Below are 21,195 nucleotides of genomic sequence, written 5' to 3'. Positions count from 1 at the left end.
AGACCAGGCATTGGCAAGTGAGTCACAAGGAGGAGGGAACAGAAGACGCTGTTAAGGTGAGACAGGGGAGTTCAGGACAAATCTGGTAAAGAACTGGGCTTTAAGGACAGACTTGAAGGAAGTGGCTTGATGAATAAACAGGAGGAAGATGGGTCCCAACCACATGTAGCAACTTCGCAGAAGGTGCAGACACATGAATGGAAGAAGCCGACAAAGGATATCAAATGATAGGAACTTCTTTCTTTGGGAAAAGAAGGCATTAGCTACTAAGCTTTCCCTGAACTGGAGGATTTTGCCTTGCCTATGTGCTGCTGCAAGACTGTGACATAGAGAAAGTGCTGCACACCCTGGATCTCCTCAAGACCAGTATTAGCTGAGCACAACCTTGAGTTGCCCAAGACCCTGGGTGAAGGGTATGTCAGTGACTCAAGCTTCCTGGACAAGATGACTTTCCCCTTTCTTGCAAACACAACTTTCACTCAGAGAAGCAGCACGCACATCCATGCATGCATATGCACTTGAAGAGAGTGGTCATGAACTTCGCTTTTCATTCCCTCCCCAACATTTGCAGATTGTTCCAGCAGCAAAAGAACATGCAGATGATTCACCAGTCCATTACCTCCTTCCTCTTTCCATGAAGATTTCAGTAAAGGCTGACGACCAAGATATTTACCTACAGCAGGATGCAAAGGCCAACTGAAGTGCAATTATGCCTCTGCACCAGGGATATGAGCAATGCTAGTTCCTTGGACCCTTGACCACAGAGATGCTCCAAATAGCACAACTTCCTGTTCCTAATGTGCAGCCACTTATTTCTTCAGTCAGCAAAATATACACATACAAACATTTGGAAGGACCTCCTAACAGTATAAGCTGTTCAACAGTGGAGAAGACAGTAGTGGATTCTCCTTTGTAGAGGTTTTTTAAAAAGAGGATGGATGGATGCTGTAGCTGTGTCAGGATAGGGCCCAGGCTCCCTGGTTTGGTTTCCAACTCTGATTCGGAGACAGAGCTAGAAGAAGCCCAGATGAAACAAGATGTGAGGGAGGAAATTCCCCAAGACTCTCCAGGAGTCAGCGAAGAACCTTCTCAGGAGCTTATCAAGCAGGAGGGCTAGGCTCAGAGACCTTCTTCCCCCCTCCCCGTGGGAACTCAGCCTTTGTCGGAGGGGAGTTAGCACCAGAATTGACAGATGCTAGAGCCCGCCACCGTGTTAAGCAGGCAGAGCCGAGAGGAGGTAGGAGGCATCCTATCAGATTGGCTGCCTGTCAGAAGTTGGATCGAGAGGATCCTCCCTGAAGGGAGAAGCCCAGAAAAAGCCTGCCAAGCACAGCGGGAACCTGTCCATTAGTTGAAAGACAACTGCCCTGCTTTCAGTAGCTCTCTTAACAAAAGCTCTAATTAGCTAATTAAGCCCAGAGGACAGCTCCCAGCCTTTGTAGTCGCTTCATGGAATCATAGAATAGTAGGGTTGGAAGTGGCCTATAAGACTATCGAGTCCAACCCCCTGCTCAATGTAGGAATCCAGGTCAAAGCATCCCTGACAGAAAGCTGTCCAGCTTCATCTTGAATGCCTCCAATGTGGGAGAGCCCACCACCTCCCCAGGTAATTGGTTCCATTGTCGTATTGCTCTTACAGTCAGGACGTTTTTCCTGATGTTCAGCCGGAATCTGACTCCCTGTAACTTGAGCCCATTATTCCGTGTCCTGCACTCTGGGATGATCGAGAAGAGATCCTGGCCTTCCTCTCTGTGACAGCCTTCCAAGTACTTAAACAGCACTACCATATCTCCCCTCAGTCTTCTCTTCTCAAGGCTAAACATGCCCAGTTCTTTCAGTCTCTCCTCATAGGGCTTTGTTTCCAGTCCCCTGATCATCTTCGTTGCCCTCCTCTGAACCCTCTCCAGTTTATCTGCATCCTAAAGTGTGGTGCCCAGAACTGAACACAGTACTCCAGATGAGACCTAACCAGTGCTGAGTAGAGGGGAACTAGTACTTCCCGGGATTTGGAAGCGATGCTTCTATTAATGCAGCCCAAAACAGCATTTGCCTTTTTTGCAGCCACATCACATTGTTGGCTCAGATTCAGCTTGTGATCGACAACAATTCCAAGATCCTTCTCACTTGTAGTATTGTTGAGCCAAGTATCACCCATCTTGTAACTGTGCATTTGGTTTCTTTTTCCTAGGTGAAGAACTTGGCATTTATCCCTATGAAATGTCATTCTGTTGTTTTCTGCCCAGCTCTCCAGTCTATCAATATCACTTTGAATTTTGTTTCTATCTTCCAAGGTATTAGCTATACCGCCCAATTTTGTGTCATCTGCAAATTTGATCAGCATTCCCTGCACCTCCTCCTCCAAGTCATTAATAAAAATGTTGACGAGCACTGGGCCCAGGACCGAGCTCTGTGGTACCCCACTTGTTACTTCCCCACAGTTTGAGACGATCTCATTAATAAGCATTCTTTGAGTCCACTTCAGATGTGAAGAGATCCTATTAATTGAATAGAAGAGTTTGTGGACTGCACAGCGAGTCTCTGTTGCCTCACTACTCAGCAGGAGGGCTTGGAATCCCAGACAAGCAGCAGAATTGCAGGGGATTGGACTAGATGACCTTCAATGTCCCTTCCAAATCTACGATTCTATGAAATGTGGTAGACAGTGGATGGGGTGGCCATGCATCTGACATGAAGCTCAGCCCATGATATAGTAACAATCATACCAGCCGAATGCATCCAGTGTGCCTTGCAACTCTATGGTAGGCCAGGTACAGCTTAGATGTGCAGATTCCTTCCTTGCCACTCAAGACTAGGGTTCTAGAGCAGATGTAGGTAGCTCCAATGTTTGGGATCAGGTGCAGAGTATCAGTGTTGCTGTTCCTAGCAAGACCAGATGCACTGGTCATATCATCCATGCTTTGCACAGACCCTTACAGTTGAAAGGGGAAGTGTGAGCAGTACCGTCTTCATTACTTGTTTGCCAAAGCAAATTCAGCTGTGTCTTAAAGAACCAGGGGTGGGGGGGTGAGGGGTATCTATCTTTCCCAAGAATACTTTCTGTTCTGCACCATCTAGCTAGGAGTATGGAATCTGCCACATTCCATGCAAAGGCATATTTGGGTCTTTTTTCTAAATGATGAGTCCAGAGCCCCAAATATTACAGTTGAGTCTTCCTTTTATTATTGACACCTTCCTTACTCCTGTTTACAGCAGGTGAGTACTTCTCTCTCCCCCTCCTGCTTTCTGTTTCGGTGCCACCTGGTCTTTTACGGGCTGGCTCTATTCCCTATCTGAGGGAGTGATATAATTCCCTGCTCTGGTGACCTGTAACACTCCTTCAAGGTTCTCTTGCAGGACTCTGGCTTGCCCCCAAGCCCTTCCAACAAACTTGTCCTTAACTAGCTTCCTCCCTATTTCCTGTTCTCTCTGGGAGGCTTTTATGTCTCCTGCTCCTCCTTTGGACACTAGCACCCTGACCTTCTCCTTCCCACTCCATAGAGGCCAGTCCACCTCACTTCCAGTTCACCACACAACCTTGCAACATCAGTTGGTGATGTCATATCCATGCACCACTTCCAGTATCAGTTCGTGATGTCATATCCACACACCACAGCCAAGCTAAGAAAGCTTTGACATAATGTAGATTCAGGGTCCCGGTGAGGCTCCTATGTGGAGCTGGGCTCACCTTATGCCCTACATTTTAGGCTTCAAATCTCTTCACCATCAAGAAAACCCAACTGCTATGTGTGTGTTCCTACTAGTAGGCACTAAAAGCCTTTTGCAGGACAATGCATCTGATATTTATGATCCAGTCCTAGGTGGAGATGCAGTAAAGGAGGATCACACAGAACCCCAAATCAGAAGAATCTCTAGTCTATTCCCTTGGACAGGGCAAGGAGATGCTCAAGATCAGCCCTATAAATCCATCGACTCCCTCAGTCGAAAGCCCCTGCTTTAAATTGGAAAAATTATCACAGTTCTCAGAATACAAAAATGCTATTCACTATCAAATAACTGCCACTGTGTTAATTATTTCATCTAAGCTTTCTAATTGTGTGATCATTCAAAAGGGGGGGGGGGAGAAAGAGGCACTTGCCATTTCATATTGACTCATGCTCAGCTGGTTAGATTTCACATTGACAGGCAGTTAGCTAGTACTTCAAAGGGGGCAGTGATAATTTAGGAGAGATGGTCAAGCATGAAAAGTGAATTACTTATAGCTCCGGGCTCCAGGATTCTGCCTGGACACGGTCACATCTTGAAAACCCTGAGGAAATCCCAATTTGCATCTATTAAGATTGTAATTCACATTCTGTGTAATGCAGCTTCACACTTCGAAATTCATAATTGATGCTTTTGCTGCGCATGACTTCAGTAAAGTTAACTAGTAGTCTGGCTGAAAACATAAATCTCTGATAACCCTTTTAAGGGCTTTGGATGCAACAACCTCAGATTTGGTGAGAACACAAATCCCAGTTCACATTTTGCAAATTCAGTGAAAGTCATACTTAAGCTCTTTTATTCTCTCAGTCTGTGCCTGTTCACTTAACGATGAGGCAGCAACTTTTCACAAGTGTCAAAGTAAGTCCCAGCTTTGTCATGGGCCATGTAGTTGCAACAGATTTGCCATGGATTTCCTCCAAAGCAAGGAAAAATAAAATTACCTTAGAGGGTAAAACTGTTAGGTAGACTATCAGTTTGTATAGCAGTTTGCAAAAGAATGTGTCATGGGTTCATTAACCCAGAGTAGATTAAGCCATGCTTGATCAGCAATACCCTCTGGGGGGAGGGAGATGTTAGGGAATTGTGGACACAGATACACATCCATATGCTCATTCCTGTTAAGGTAACTTTATTTTGGCTCCTCTTCCTTAACCTGCACGGCCTGTTACAGCTGCTTTAGCAGCCACCTATGTCTCCTTCAGGGCCAAAAGGCCTCATTAACACAGCATTATCTCTCTAGTTTCCCTCAGAGTGCATTACAATGAACAGAGCAGCTCTAAATAGTATCGAAGTGCACTGCATGGCTATTTGCTCATCACCAGGTACAGATATTGCTTAAATCAAACCAGCAGTCTCCTTCAAAACAGCAGCAACATTTGGGTGGGAGGGAGGAGAGACCATGGCCCTGCATGCCAAATACCCTTAAAGCTCCAGCCTGTGCCATTCTTCTAAGATCATGATTTACTATATGGAGCTCAGAAAGCATCCATTGCAGTATTTTCTCCATGCGCCCCAGACCAATCTACTCTTCATCTACAAGCCACACATATGGATTCTCACCCCATGGTTGGGTCCAGTGCAATGCCTTTGGGGTTGTAGAGCTCCAGGTCCAGCAGCGTCACACAGGTGACCCCATTCTTGTTGCAGACAAATATCCGGTCATCAATGTCATCCACAAAGTAGAAGTTGCCAGTAAGCCAGTCAATAGCCATTTGCTCCACATCTAATGGAAGAAAACAAAGAAGGATGAGGTCAGGGTGTTAACTGTTGGGCAAGAAGAAAACTTCAGAAATTAACCCTCTTGGGAGATACTAACCATGTGGAGTTGAGATCTCTACGTGAATTGATATACAAGCAAAGGAGGTCTTGCACATGAGCATGCAACTTTTCAGGCTTTTGGTGGGCTCTTTTGAAAACTATACCTTTGGGAATATATTTTGGGGGATCTTGGTTCATTTGATTCTCTCAAGGCTCTAAGGAAAACATGCCCCAGAGCATCCAACAGTAAAATGAGTCCTCCAATTACATCCAATCCACTTATTTCTCAGAAAAGGAAGGGGCTGAATCACAGGACTGGTGTCAGTGGATCTGTGAAGAGTTGGGCACGCAGAACCACCCATACCACAGGTCCAAGAGTTCCGGGTTATCCAGCATTGTAGAGACAACACTGAACATTCCTTAGAAATAAACCAGATGAGCAAAAGCCCCACCACTTCAGATTGCTGGGAAGTGGGGGAGGCAGGAAACCAATGTGTCAAGGAAAAGCCTAATATAGAACCTTCTCCCTTTCTTATTGATTTTGTGTGTCTGGTGAGTATTGTATGTGAGGGAGCGTTCAGACATTTATTTCCATATGTGCCTGCCCGGACCTTAAGATCATCATCAGTGGCCCTTCTCCGTGAGCCCCTGCCAAAGGAAGTGAGGTGGGTGGCTACTAGGAGGAGGGCTTTTTCTGTTGTGGCACCCCGGCTCTGGAATGAGCTCCCTAGTGAGGTTCGCCTGGCACCTACATTGTACTCCTTTCGGCGCCAGGTGAAGACCTTTTTATTTTCCCAGGTATTTTAGCTTTCTAAATTTTTATCTTTGCTGTTTTAAATCTATATTTTAAACTCCTGTACTGCTGCTAGGTTTTATTGTGGTTGTATTGTTATATTGTGGTTTCAATGTTCTATATATTTTAAATTGTTTTATTGTGTGTTGTTTGGTTTTAGTTTTTGTGAACCGCCCAGAGAGCTTCGGCTATTGGGCGGTATAGAAATGAAATAAATAAATAAATAAATAAATAAATAAAATTCCCCTCATTTGCAATTTAAAACGATAGAGCCCAGCTACATTACATGAAGTCTCTGCTCATCTCTTTCAGCTTCAAGTCTGTCTTCTAGCTCAGGCACCTGATCATTTAATTAAATGCAATATTTCCAAACACAGAGCTATGGTGGCTGCATAGGGACATCATGCTAAACCATCAAGTCTTAGGCTTGCATGCTCCCTTCTTCTCCTCTGGCACGGCCATGAGAGGTTCAGAAGGTTCCATTTTTGCTTAACTACAATTTGTTGTGTCATCCAAACCAACAAACTACAGTTAATGCTAACTGTGGTTTGTCTGAAACAAACCAACTTCAAACCATGCTGGAACCTTCCATTCTGTGCATATAAACTTTAACATACAGCAGACTACAGAGTATAAAGCAAATGACCCCCTAATATGTGTTTGTTTATAAAATGTCTTAGCTGCCCTTTGAACAGGCCAATGCTCAAGATAATGAACAAACCTTAGAAAATCATCACATAAAGTAAATACAACACAGCAATAAAACAGACTACCATGCTCAGCAGAAATCTGGCAAAGGCCTTTTCAAATAAAATGTTTTTTTGCTTGCCAGAGGAAGTTATATAATATCATGATAAATTATACAGTTTCATAAAGTTAGGCATATAAGACTAGTTGGCATCTGGGATTGTGCTGTTTTACATTGACACAAAAACGCTAGCTAAGGGCTTGGAAGTGGCTCAGTTGTGTCAGTGGATTGCACCATGTGAATGCCTGCACATCTGAATCAGCCCTCGGACCGTAGTTATGCCCGAGATGAGCACACAACATCTTACTAGCACTGCTCTCCACCCAATCCTATCGGCTCCCCATCTAGATTTCTCACCAATGAAGGAATCATCCCCAGCAATTCCTTCCCCTCCCGAAGACCCTATTTTGTGTTGCTGAGAATAGAGAGTCAGGCAGAAGATTGCTCTCCCACTGAGATATTTAGAGGCCTATTCTCCTCTCATCCTCCTGTGCTGCTCTGTTCTCCTGGAACCACCTGCTGCCCTCAATTAGGCTCCTTTACCAGCCCTTTGCCTCCCTTGAAAACAGTTTTCAAAACTCTTTCTTTTTACTTTTTCTTTTCGCTGCATTCCTGGCAGCAACTGGTTCCCAAGAGTGCTAGGCCTTCAGTCTATTGCTACATTCTAAAACAGTTTGTTGGCAAGACAAACTGCATGTCAATAAACTGAGAGGGGCGGGGGTTGATTTGGTAGGTGGGACTAACCCACACAAGTTGGGACCAGTTTCTGGCCCAGTTGGGTTGCTCAATTCCCAGCTTGCTAAACCATAGTTTGGCAGCAGGGGACAAGGACTCCCTCCTCACCTGTCTCCTTGCCTCCTCCCTACTTTGGCACTTACATTCTGTCTTAATTAAACCTCAGTCATTAAGTCCAAAATGAGAACTGTGGTTTTATGTCACACTTAAGAAACTAACCAAAACCTTATCAACTTCAAACTGTGGTTAAGATCCTCGTTAGTCAACTGATATTAAACCTCAGTTCCCCGTTTTGGATGCAACGCTAACTACGGTTTAATTAAGTCCGGATAGAAGGAGAGGAGAGAACACACTGTCCTTTCACTCATTCCCAGCTGCTAAATTATGGTTTATGAACCTGGGGATTAAGCTTCCGAACCAGGTCCCTGTATTAGAGGTCCGGTCCACTCTATGTGTCGTTTGTTATTGCTCAAGCTATTACTAATCTGATGGTCAGCTACTCCACATCAAAATGCCAATGTTTCCTCCACTGTTTTCTGGGAGACGTTTTTTGTAATTTCCAAGTTGCATTTGCACCTTCTATTTGGAATAATTACCTCTGATCTCATATGCACAGTAACCTAAGTAAAGGCCAGTGTGTGGTATAGCAGGTAAGAGTACTGGATTTACATACAGAAGGCTCTGGTGAAGCTGTCTGCTCAGCCATGAGGATTTCCTGAGTGGCTGAGGCAAATCCACCCCCATCTTATTTTATTTATTTATTTATTGCATTTATATCCCACCTTTTTTCCTCCAAGGAACTCAAGGCAGGGTACATGATCCTCCTCCTTCCTCCATTTTATCCTCACAACAACAACCCTGTGAGGTAGGTTGGGCTGAGAGTCTGTGACTGGCCCAAAGTCACCCAGTGAGCTTCCATGGCCGAGTGGGGACTAGAACCCGGATCTCCCGACTCCCAGTCCAGCACTCTAGCCACTACACCACATCTAGGACGCTGGGGTAAAAGTCCAAGGCCCCACTCAGCAGAATGAAGAGGAAGACTCCCAAATTTAGTAGGGGGCTTGCCACATTTTCAAATAGGTAAAATTATTTATTTTTTTATTTATTCTTAACATTTATATACCACCTTATCCACTAAAAAGCCATCGAGGCAGCATACAACAATTCAAATCAATAAAACGATAAAAACAAGAACATTAAAAATGGTAAAAACATTACAACATTAACTACATATTCTAAACTAAGTAGAAAATATGCATCTTTATATCCTTTCTAAAAGCCAAGCAAGTGGGGGCCAATCATTGTCCTGGGGTGGGGGGGCAATCCATACTTTGGGAGCAGTACAGGAGAAAGCCCTTTCATGTGTGCATGACAAATGGGCCACAACTTCAAAAGGCCCTCTCATGCAGATCTTAATACCTGGGCAGGTTCACAGCAAGACAGGCAGTCCTGTAAATAACAGGCATACCCATCTGAAGAGGGGGCAACCGTAACACCATTAAGTCCAGAGTCTAAGAAAGCAATCCTATGGCCGCTAGACAGCGGCTAGACAGCAATAGGATATGCTGTTTTCCGGGAACCGTCCTCAGAGCCCGTGCTCCGAGGTCGGTTTTCCAGGCTCTGAGGTCCAGAAACCGACCTCCCCCAACTTCCGTGCTGCCTCGGAGGCAGTGCAGAGAAGTGCTGTCCTCCGCGCTCGGAAGAGGAGCGCGGACTGGCTGAAAAGGGGCGTGGCTGAAGGGCATTCCGGGACAGGGAGAGCAGAACTGCGTGTACGACACATTCTATGTGTCGTACAGCAGTCTCCTTCCCCCCCCCCCCCCGCCCGTGGCTAAATAGCTGCAATCAGCTGTCTAGCAGAAAAAGCAGGGCAGGAGAGGCGCAGAGGGAAAGATCCCCCCATGCTTCTCCTGCCTTGCTTAGGATAGGCGGTTGCCTCCAAGTTTGGAGGCAGCCACCTATCTAGATAGGATTGTGCCCTAAAATTACTGAACTGCACCACTGCCCACCACACACCGGGTTGCCACCTTATTTAGAAGGTAGATGGGGAATTATTCTAAATGGAATCAAGAGATGGAGGTCACTCTGCAAAAACGTCTATCCTCTGTTCCTGGCTTTGGGAAGGGATTACAGTTAAAGTCTTACATATACTTATCTGGGATGAGAGTAACTCCCATTGAAGTCATGGGACTTACTTCTTAGTATATCTGCATAGCACTGTGCTGTTAGTCTAGATTTAGCCATAAATCCCCTTCACCCTGAAACCTCCACATCCTTGTCTCACACTTCAACTTTGACTCATCCTTTTTGTTCTATGCTACAATTTTGACTGGTGGGCAAAAATTAAGGTTGCTGCCTCATAAACCATGGAATGCCATCTAACTAATGAAAACAGCCACCAGCTGCAAGAAAAAAGAGGGATGAACTTGGGGACAGGCCAGTGAGATTTCAGCCTTATAAGACACCAGATGCGCCCAGATGAAAATTAAAGCAAGATAAATATTTTTAAAAAACAAGTTGCCGACACAGACCATCTGACTCACAGGAAATGCAAGCAAGTCAGAACTACAGCATAGATTATTTCCTCCTGAGGCCTTCAGTTCTGGAATCCCAGTGGTTAGGGCTTTACACATCAGAGCTGGCTGCATAGACTCTCGTTTCTCTAAATATATTAAGACAGCAAAAGCATCATGGGAATGTCTTACAGAAACTCACAATCAATGAAGGAGGTCTCTCTAGTGGTCTTCTGGTAACTAGATGCACACATACCATGCATGAAGACTCACATTTATAAACAGAAAAGCAGCAGAGACACACTCCAATCACAAAAAAAGAAAAGTAAGTGAGAAAGTCACAACAGTGCCCATTTATTATGTGCTTTGCCTACACTTGATAAAATAGGCATTGTTGTGACCTTCTCGCTTACTTTTCTTTTTTTGTGATTGGAGTGTGTCTCTGCTGCTTTTCTGTTTATAAATGTGAGTCTTCATGCATGGTATGTGTGCATCTAGTTACCAGAAGACCACTAGAGAGACCTCCTTCATTGATTGTGACCTTCTCGCTTACTTTTCTTTTTTGTCACATTTACAAGCATCAACTCTTATGACCTGCAATGACATGTCGGGAAAGACAAGAAAAGCAGGCCAGTCTGAAACCATCACTCCTGGTGCCATATCCAGCCACAGCTTCCCTATCCCACTCCACCACTGCAGTGGCCATTCAGTAATGATGTTTTAAATGTTTAAATCTTTCCCATTCCCCCCTCCCCCGCCGCCTTTGGGAAGTGATGGTCAGATGCTTAAAAGTGAAGTCCCCAAGGAAGGAGACTACTGCTCTTATACTGATCTAGATTTTCCTGTTCTTTAATTTAAGCTTTCCCTTTCCTGTTCTTTAAACCAGACTGGACATGACTCTGACCCTGTCGAGTTCATGAGGAGGGCCAGGCTACAGAAGGCTTGAAGATGCCCTCTGCACTCTGGAAGCTAGGTTGGGGAAGAAGTGAGTGATTGCCCTGATCCAGCCCTGCAGGGCTGTTTCCAAATTTGAGGGGGCCCTCAGCAAAGTGCCTTCTGGTGGGTCCTCTCCCATGTTGGTGGGCCTCTATGGGTTTATCTGGAGATAATGACAACACACACCAATAGCTCGTCCTCTGATCAGTGGTGGATGGGGAGCCGCCATTTTGATTTCTCACAATGACTCGGAGTGACACTGTGTCAGAGGTACTGTGGGAAATCCAGCCAACCCCCAGACCCAGCTGCCCAGTGTAGAGAAATCAAGGCAGGTGTCAGTGCTGACAAAAGCTGCCAGTGATGCTGAGCTGGGCCCGCAGCCTTTGGGGCAGGATAAGCACAAAGATGGCTGCCATTCCAGACACAACACAGCCCCCCTACTTTCATCTGTGCTAATTCTGTCTGGAACAGGAATAGGTTTCACACAACCATACCTTGCCACAGCCTTACCTTGCCAACTGTCTTACTGAACTGAACTGTCTCTGTGGCAAAGGAGCACAGTCAGACTGATCAGCAAGGGGGAGAGACTGTGGTTACTTCATGGGAGACTGTGGTTTTGATAAAGTGGAGTGGTTCAAAAGATCTCCAGAAACGAATAGAGCTACAGTGCCTCTATCAGGCAGCACTGTGGTTGCTAGGGTTTCAGCAGGCTGACCTATCAACTCTCCTACATCACTCTGTGGCCTTCCACTAAATAAATAAAGTCTTCCTAGCCTCAGTAGATCTAGTGAACAACTCCTCTCCCTCTTCATTCAGGCACCTTTTAAACATTTGAGAACACTTGCACGTGCACACAAACACACACACAGTCCCCATTTCCTGTGCACCAGAACTTGGATGATAAAACTCAATTTTCTTAATGAATTCTACATAAGGGAACATCCTTTCCAAATGAGAGAATCCTTCTTTGTTTTTTCACATGTCTAACTCACAGTATGGTGCTGTCCAAAACACATTCATACTTACCTTAGAATTTGGTTCTCACCAAAGTCGAGATCTGTAGCATTTACTGATATTTAAATTACCAAGAAAGGGATAGCTGCAGATTAATATGCAAATATATCCTTACTTATAGGGTGTAGATATTGGTTGTTTCCACCTGGTTTCTAACTACACAGCAGAAATCTTGGCCTATCTTACACTCGATATAGGAGGACACTACACAAATGTCTTGTTAGGTATTTTGTTTTCAAGAAATCACTGATCCTATACTTCATTTCTTGTTGGATCAACATTTTGTTTACAGCCCAGTTCTCTAACATAAATAGATGTGTTAGAAATAGCTGCTTTACCACAGCTTGTGGTAGAAGGAGAAGCTGTTTGGTACCAATAACAAAATCCACTTGATCTATAAGGAAGTTTCACACCACAGCAAATATTTTCGTTTTGGCACATCAGGCTAAACTACAAGAGGGCCAGTGTGGTGTATTGGCTAGAGTGTTGGACTGGGAGTCAGGAGATCCGGGTTCTAGTCCCCACTTGGCCACGGAAGCTCACGGGGTGACTTTGGGACAGTCACAGACTCTCAGCCCAACCTACCTCACAGGGTTCCTGTTGTGAGGATAAAATGGAGGAAGAGCAGGATTATGTACGCCACCTTGAGTTCCTTAGAGGAAAAAAGGCGGGATATAAATGCAATCAATCAATCAATCAATATTAGATAGGTCTGGTGGTACTGTGGGGGCAAGAATGTCTTGAAATAGTATCTCTCTCTCCTGCTCCCTCTCTGCTCCCCACCCTCCTGCTTTGTACAACAAAAACATGAATTGCTTCACTTCCCCACAGCACAAGGCCTTTGTCCCAAGGGACCAGAAGGATACTAAGCAAGTCAAGCCACTTGCTGCCCTCCAAGGATGCCTGGCTAGTGCGTAATTGCAAATCTTGCTCACAGTAAGAACTGACTCATTGCAAAATTGGCCTTTCATTAATGAGCAAAAGGAGAACAAACTTCTCCACCCGGCTGGAAAAACAATTTAATGTTTTGTTGTTCTTTTAAAAAGTGGAATCATCAGACTTGTGAATTGCAACATCTGAGCTGCACAGGGGATAGGATCCTCAGAATTATTTTGTTAGAATTCTGGAAGGAAGGAAAAGTTACAAAATGCTGCTTGGAGTCTGGGAGGGCGGGGGGGTGCTGGGAAGGGAGGCTATGTAGTGCCCCATCTTCAGAAACAAATGGACAGCCCAGTGACTTCAAGCTGTAAAAAATTAGGCAGCTCCCTGTTAAATTTCATTGAATGCCAAGTTCCTAAATGATATTGCTGTTATTCAAAAACTGAGCACACTTGCATATTTACAACTTTTTAAAAAACTGGAGAGGAACAGAGGGCATTCTTCTCGGTGGGGAAATATACAGTTAGGGGCTTTGGGACAGCCATCCTAGAGAAGAACAGGTGTGACCATACCGGTACAGATAAACGGTAGTTACAGTAGAAAAAGGGTATTGGATCCTGAAAGCCAAGTTCCATTTCAGAGAAGCTCTCAGGGGCTGCATTCCAGCAGAGGGTCAAAGGCAGAGAGAACAGGGCCAAAATATAAAAAATGCCAGAATATTTTAGCTTAAAGCTCTTACTGCCAATATCTAAGCCTTACGAGTGAAGAACTAAGCCTTTTAGATTGTGGGGGACGGGACGTGGGGGGAACCGCACAAAAGCCGGAAAACCACCAAACAATCAGTGTCAGGGCAAAGGGAGTTTGTCCATCTGGGGAACCCCAAAAGGCCAGATTTGGGCAGGGGCCTGAGGTTCTGCACCCCTGCCCCAGACAGAATAGGAGCACATGAATTAAACAGGAACAAACAGAAGTTATGCACAGATGTGACCAGCGAAATTATGGACTATTGGATCAGCAGAGAAATAACAGACTATTGGATCAGCCATCAAGTTTTGTGTAGAGTCTTGCTTTGTTCAGTCAACCTATTGAGAGTCAGTGTGGGGTAGTGGTTAGAGTGTTGGACTGGGGCTTGTGAGATCTGGGTTCTAGTTCCTACTTGGCCATGAAGCTCACTGAGTAACTTTGGTCCAGTCATTGACTCTCAGCCTAACGTACCTCAGAGGGTTGTTATGCGGATAAAATAGAGGCGAGGAGGAGGATCATGTACGCTACCTTGGGTTCCTTGCAAGAGGAAAAATGGTGGGATATAAATGTAATAAATACATACATAGATACATAGACCACTCTTGGGTTTAGAAGTTTGAAGCACCCTGCTAAAAGACTGTTTGATCATCTCAGCTGGAGTCCCCTGGTGCCACTGTATAGTGCCCACAACATTCAGCCAGCCCTGCGTTGCTCCAGGGTTAGGCATATTAAACAGACCTGAGCTCCAAGGCAGCAGAAATGAACACCAGTGAATAAATCTGCCAGTCTAGTTGAAGACCATTGCTAATCTAGCTCTGAATCGTAATTTCAAGCCACTTTGCCTCAAGAGCCAGCATCTTTGTTCTGAAGCTGCTTTAAGGCACTAAGTGTTAAAATACCTGAAAAGCGGCACATTCATCTGTCCAGTGATATAAACTTAAGCTGCTTTGCTAGGCTTGTGACCCGAGTGGGACATTGAACCCCACAGGCAGGAAAATGCTGTGGAGGATCCAGGGCAAAGTTCGCAACAGATTTAAGAGATGGCGCATTAGTGCCAAATCTCTGTCTCGCAGAGGGAGGGAGCAAGAAAGGGCACTAGTGCTTTTCTTTTAACATCTGGTCAGCACTTTAGCTGAGTCATCCTCTTTGGAAACTCTCTGGTATTGTGTTGTCAGCTCCAGCCTCCCAGACCTCAAGAGCGACCCTGCACTTTTATAAGGGTTAAACAACCCAAAGCTATTTAAACAAAACAAAAAATCTGTTCTGATCCTCCCTGTCCCTGATTCATTAACCTCTTGCGCAAAGAAGGAGAGACAGAGACCAGGCAGGTTTCTGATCCAGGGAGAAATGACCTGTTTGCAATCACTGAAAAATGAAACAGAACTTGGCTGCAAACCCTCCTTTTGAGTCAGAGTCACAAGACTTTTGGGTGTTCCACAGGGGGATACATGGAAAGAAAGACAGAAAGACAGACAGACACAACTGGACATAAATTACAAAATAGGATATTGCGGGAACCCTACTATTTGGACCTCTTAACTTTCAAAATAATGATTTATATAGCACTTTAACATGCAACATATTTCTATTTATTTCGGAGGATTTTAATACCACTGTTTATTTTAAAAAATCTCAAAGCAGTTTACAAGATAAAAATCATGATAAAATACAAGAATGCTTTTGTGTTTTCAGAGCTCAGACTCCCAATTTTGCCTTGTACTTAGGTTCAAATTACTTTTCTTTTAGTCTTTTAATTTGCCTTCTAGGAGATGAGTGTTTTGTCACTGGCTATGACCATGATAGCAGCCATTTTATGAATAGGCAAGCCCCTCACCACCATGGCTGCCATTCTGGAAGTGTACCCATGGCATTCTTTCAAAATTTCAAATGTGCCCACGGACCCAAAAGGGTTGGGGACCCCTGCTTGAATGCCCTTGCCATTTTGCAGGTCCTTTCCTTTCCTTCTCTTTTATTTAAGGTTATTTGTTTGAAGGCTCCAAGCTCTCTAGTGCTGCAGTACACATCTCCCCTGATGCTTGCCGAATTATAATTTCATAATTCTGAAACTATGTGCCCTGGGATTATCTTCCACATATACAATGCAGCTAGCTACTCAATACAGGGTGAAGACAGATATAGCCTTCTAAAGGCAGTTGTAGAAGGTTCGTCACCTGTGGTGTAAACTCAGCTGTGTAACGTGTGTTACAGACATACGTACCAGCACCTTCAACACTGGAGGAGCAAATTGCTTCCCAAGTCAAGAATATACATCAGCCCTCTGTCACCTCACCTCTTGTGCATCAGATGGGCTGTCTGCCTTAAGTGGCACATATGTATTAAGTGGCACATATATATATATCCATCCTTTGCCTTACCTTCAAATTTACATTTTTTAAAAAAAATCTTGGGATAGGGGGTTGTTAGTGATGTCACAGGTGATAGCCATTAGGTGCTTTAAAACAGCTGGCTTTTCCCCAGTTCAAATTATAACCACATTGAACAGTTGTAGAACGTGTTGGGTTTTTCAAGGCTCCCCCCACCCCCAACACAATGTGTGTGTGTGTGTGTGAGTGTGAGTGTGTGAGTGTGTAAGGCAGTAACAGTGCTACCAAATCATCTATACTGTTCAAATCATAAATTCACTGAATAATTCAGTTCCACATTATGCTTATTAAAGACATTTGCAAACTAAGAGAAATATATTTTGCAAGGATTCCCTCCCACCCACCCTTCAGTTGTTTCTGTTTAATTTGTTAATAAGGCCATTCTCAAAAACTGTTAAATTAGGATGCAATGGCTGGCTGGGGCATGCTGGGAGTTGCAGGACATTTGTGTGTCTAAACAGACATAGGATTGCACCCTCAGAAGATTAAATTGAAAACACATCTTGAAATTCAAGCTATAAACCAATTAAGGGGGCAATCCTATGGCCGCTAGTCAGTGGCTAGGCAGCCATAGGGTATGTCGGGAACTGACCTCAGAGCCCGCTCTCCAGGGTAGGTTCCCAGAGAACTGACCTTCCCCTTCCCCCGCTTCCACGTGAACAGTTTGGCGCTTGGAAGAGGAGCGCGGAGCAGCCAAAATAGGGCATTTGGGGGCAGGAATGGTGGAAATGCCGGTACAACATATCCTATGTGTCATCCAGCAGCCTCCTCCCCAGCTCCACCTTCCCGCAGTTAGACAGCAGAAATCAGCTGTCTAGCTGCAAATACAGGGCAGGAGAAACCCGGAGGGAATGATCCCTTCCGTGCTTCTCCTGCTCTGCATTTGGTAGGCGGTTGCCTCTGAGTTCGGAGGCGGCTGCCTATCCCCATAGGATTGCACCCTAAGTCTAGTTCATCCAGCCTATCTCAAGGAGCACCTCCAGCAACACCAGACAGGCCGGTTAACAAGATCAGCTTTGGATGGCCTTCTCTCTGTCCCATCAGCCAGGACAGCTAGACTGGTGAGGACGAGGGAGAGGGCCTTCTCTTTGGTGGCCCCCACTTTACGGAACTCCCTCCCTAGGGAGCTCCGCCATGCTCCCTCTTTAATGAGCTTCCGCCACGCATTAAAAACGTGGTTGTTCAGGCAGGCATTTGGGGTGGGTTAGGGTATTTTTAGAAATATGTTTTTAATGTAGAATTTTATTGTTTTAAACTGTTCTATTATTGTACATTGCCCAGAGTGGCTGGGTGACCAGCCAGATGGGCGATTAATAAATTTAATAAATAAAAGAACAAAAGAACACTCTATTCCATCCTATATACAGAAATACCTTCATTTCCTCAGTATAGTTTTGAAGGTAGAAAAATGGAATGCGAGAAAAACTACCAGGGTGTTTCTCTAGTTGCTAGAAAGCATAAGGTTTTACCTGTGATAAAAATAAAGCACAAACATGCCAAGTTCTTTTTCTCAACTCACAAAATCTTTAAAGACAGCTTCATTCCTTTATGGAGTGGGAGGCAGACTAACTCATGGATCACATTCTGTAACCTATTTACTCTCCAGCCCTGTCCTATTAGAGTCAATAGAAATAATCCAGAGAGTAAACACGTTACTGATAGCAATCAGCACCCTGGGCCTGTCCGCAACTCCTTCTAGGATTCTGAACAGCCCGAGTGAAGTGGATCTGACTTTTAAAACAGGGGCTGGAATGTAATGGAGAAGGGGGCGGCAACTGCGACAAGGAATGACGCAGCCAGTCTCCTCCCTTCTCCTATCCCAGTCAGTATTTTTGCAGCTGGAACACATTATGCTTCTCTCAAAGTCTTTTGTTTTTCAAATTGCTCGGTTGTTTTCTCTCTCTCTCTCTCATTCCTTTCCTCCCTCTTTCGTTGTTCAGAAATCCATCTTCTATTATTATTTTCAATTTTCATTCATAGCCGCAGTTAAGCTAAGAGTTCCTCTCGCCCTTCATGGAAGCTACAACAGCAAGACCTATTTTTAACCCTTAACACAATAGCAATGCTCTATCTCTCCCCCGCCCTTTCTTCCAGCCTCCAAGATCTTTCTCTTCTCCCATTCTCTAACCAGCTTGCTGTTGCAGCCAAGTTTTCTTTTTCTTTCTTTTTTTCTTTTTTGGCGTAGTGCAGAGAGAACTTCAGAAAAATCTGGAAGGGAAACAAGTCCTGGGCCTCAGTTGCACTCAGGAGAGTTCAGCTGCTTCTGCAGCATACCAGGATGGGGCTACAGAGGGGGAAGGACGAGTCCATCAAGGAGCCACCTTGATCACAATCAGAGCACAAGAGAGGCACAAAAAGCATAGCATCAATTTGAGAAGCAGTTACTTTGCATCAAGGCAACAACTCCAAGAGCTATGTCAGGGGTAGTCATTGGCTTTCCTGAGGCTCACACAACACTTTGACTTTTTTTTTTTTAACCTCCGAATACACTGACTGCTTATGTTTTTAATTCCCATCCACAGCCTGGCGCCAGTTACATAAACATAAATTACAGTTAATTTCACTCTAGCCGAGCAGGACCAAGGTGTGCATTTTCAGCCCACTGAGGTTGCCTGCCCCGCATTAAACAGGTATGGGTGTGTGTAGGGTGTGTGGGGGGTTGTGCATGAGAGAGACAGACAGACAGACAGACAGACAGACAAGACACAGAGCGACATCTGAACCCAGCAAAGTGATATATTCCCCTTCCCTCAGTGAGTCTGCCTTGCCACCACCGTTGTCACCAGTTGCTCTTGCTCCTCCTCCTCTTTCTCATAATTGCTCCCACTTGCTTGGCTTGAGGAACAAAAAGCCAGTGAGCAAGTAGGCCGTGGCATCTGCTACTCCTCTTTCTTGCCACCACCATTGTCTTGGCCAGGGCAAGAGGCAGGTGAACAAGCAGGCTGCAATGGCGAAGAAGAGGAGCAAGTCCAGGGAGCTCTGGTCAGTGGCCCCTGCTGGGATGTGGGCCCTCAGCAGGTGCCCAACCATGCCTACCCTTGATGCTAGCTCTGATAGCCTTTACTGATCATCCAGTGGACATGATGCTAGCTATGCCTCCAAACCAAAGGCAAGGGACTGGCAAAAATATTTCCACGACCCTTTCCAAAAATGAAGCCAACATCAGATTCTTAGGTGCCAGTACTACGTGATGCTGAATAAAGATGTCAGATTCATAGGCACCAGCATTAAATGTCTAGGTGACAGGGCAACCAGGCACTGACTTGAGATGTCTTTTTGAGTACTACCTGAAAGTAAAGGAGGCCCTGGAGTTTTTAACTTACCCTTGATCATTCATTTATATAATTTATATTGATACTCTGATTTCCCCCTCCAAATATGGAGGCGCCCAAATTGCGTAACATCAATGAAAAACTGCACAAAAGCAGAATACCAATTTTTAAAAATGTGAACAATTCTGAGGCTGATGTGAATGTCTGATTGGGGAAAATTTGTACCTAAGACTGGGCCCAGTTTGTATAATATTGAACTAAGCAAGGCACGCCTAGCTGTCTACACTGTGCAAAGCTGTATGAGCACAGAATGAGATGAAAACTGAGTTGCTACTGCAGGACTGATCAAATGCCCTGAGTGGTCAGAAGAGCTCCCATGACAGTCCACCACCACCACCACGGGCCATTTAAAATTGGGAGTAAGAACATATGAACCACCCTGCTGATTCAAACCAGAGTCCATTTCAGTTCAGCATTCTGTTTCCCAAAGTGGCCAGCCAGCTGCCTCTGAGAAGCCCACAAACAGGACATGAATGCAATCCTGTTGCTGTCTCAGCAGCTGGTGTTCAGTGGCATACTGCCTCTGAACCTGCAGATAGCACATGTAGTCACCATGACTAGTAGTCACTGGCAGACATCCTCCAAGAATTTGTCTAATCCCCTTTTAAAGCCATCTAAGATAGAGGCAGTCTCCCCATCTTGTGGCAGCGAATTCCATACATGAATTATGCACTGTATGAAGAAGCCCTTCCTTTTGTCTATCCGGAATCTCCTGCCAATCAGTGTCACTGGACGGCTCAAGTGCCAATATTAGGAACAGACAATATCTTAGACAGAATAATAGCCCGTTTTAGTTCCCAGTGTAGCACGAAAGCAGCTACTATGTCTGATTGTGGAAAATTTGTATGTACGACTGGGCCCAGTTTGTATAATACTGAACTGAGTAGGGCATGCCTAGCTGTCTACACTGGGCAGAGCCATATGTGTAGAGAATGGGCTGAAAACAAAGTATTTTTCAGGTCACACATACAACAGTCCACAAACAATGCAAAAAGGTGCACCTGGAAGGGTGGGGGAAGGAGGAGGAAATCTCCCATTATTCCAAAAGGTCACAATGCAAGCCCATCCTAAGCTCATAACCATTTTATTTATTTATTTCATTTCATTTCTATACCGCCCAATAGCCGAAGCTCTCTGGGCGGTTCACAAAAATTAAAACCATTAAAAACAGGTGGTAAATAATTTCTAAAATTTAAGGTGCCAGGGCTCAAGCTAACCAAAAATCTTTCACCTAGGAGCCCTGCTCTGTTCCCGAATCCTGGACGAGTGGGGGTTCCTGTGGTTTCTCAGTGGTGATGTGAATGCACTCTGCACATGTTCAAGGGCACACTGCTCTATTGATTCACAAGTTACAACCAGGATTATCTGGGCGGGAGGAGGCTGTACTATAGCAAACATGTCTTCCTTCATCTTCGAAAGCATGTCCTCATCTCCAGCAGCAGCAGCAGCAGCAGCCACCATCTCATACTCCCCCAAGCCTGGTCTCAGGTGTAGCCAGTGTCATGTTCTCTAATCACCAGCAGCACCTGTTTGGACTACAATTCATCTTCCTTGCTGTTCTTTTCCCCTCAAGCAGGATAATGACCCCGTTCCTGTTCGGCATGCACGGCGTACAGCCAGCTGTCAGTCTGCCATG

The 21,195-nt window shown here is 44.9% G+C and overlaps 1 protein-coding gene across 25 annotated transcripts in view; it reads right to left on the bottom strand.

Annotated features, from left to right (window-relative positions):
• LRP1 (LDL receptor related protein 1) overlaps positions 1 to 21,195 on the bottom strand; it is a 516,733-nt gene that overhangs the window by 175,311 nt on the left and 320,227 nt on the right. For all 25 annotated transcript variants that reach the window (XM_084836577.1, XM_084836568.1, XM_084836575.1 and 22 more), the window contains one exon: positions 5,284 to 5,446. In XM_084836577.1, coding sequence (XP_084692703.1) covers positions 5,284 to 5,446 — 163 coding nt within the window. The remainder of the gene's footprint in view (positions 1 to 5,283; positions 5,447 to 21,195) is intronic.

The sequence above is a fragment of the Heloderma suspectum genome, chromosome 2 (assembly GCF_057233095.1).
Source record: "Heloderma suspectum isolate Gila_16-S chromosome 2, 16-S_ref, whole genome shotgun sequence".
Taxonomy (NCBI): Eukaryota; Metazoa; Chordata; class Lepidosauria; order Squamata; family Helodermatidae; genus Heloderma; species Heloderma suspectum.
The sequence above is the reverse complement of the archived record's forward strand: the minus strand, read 5'-3'. Positions and strand labels throughout refer to the sequence as shown.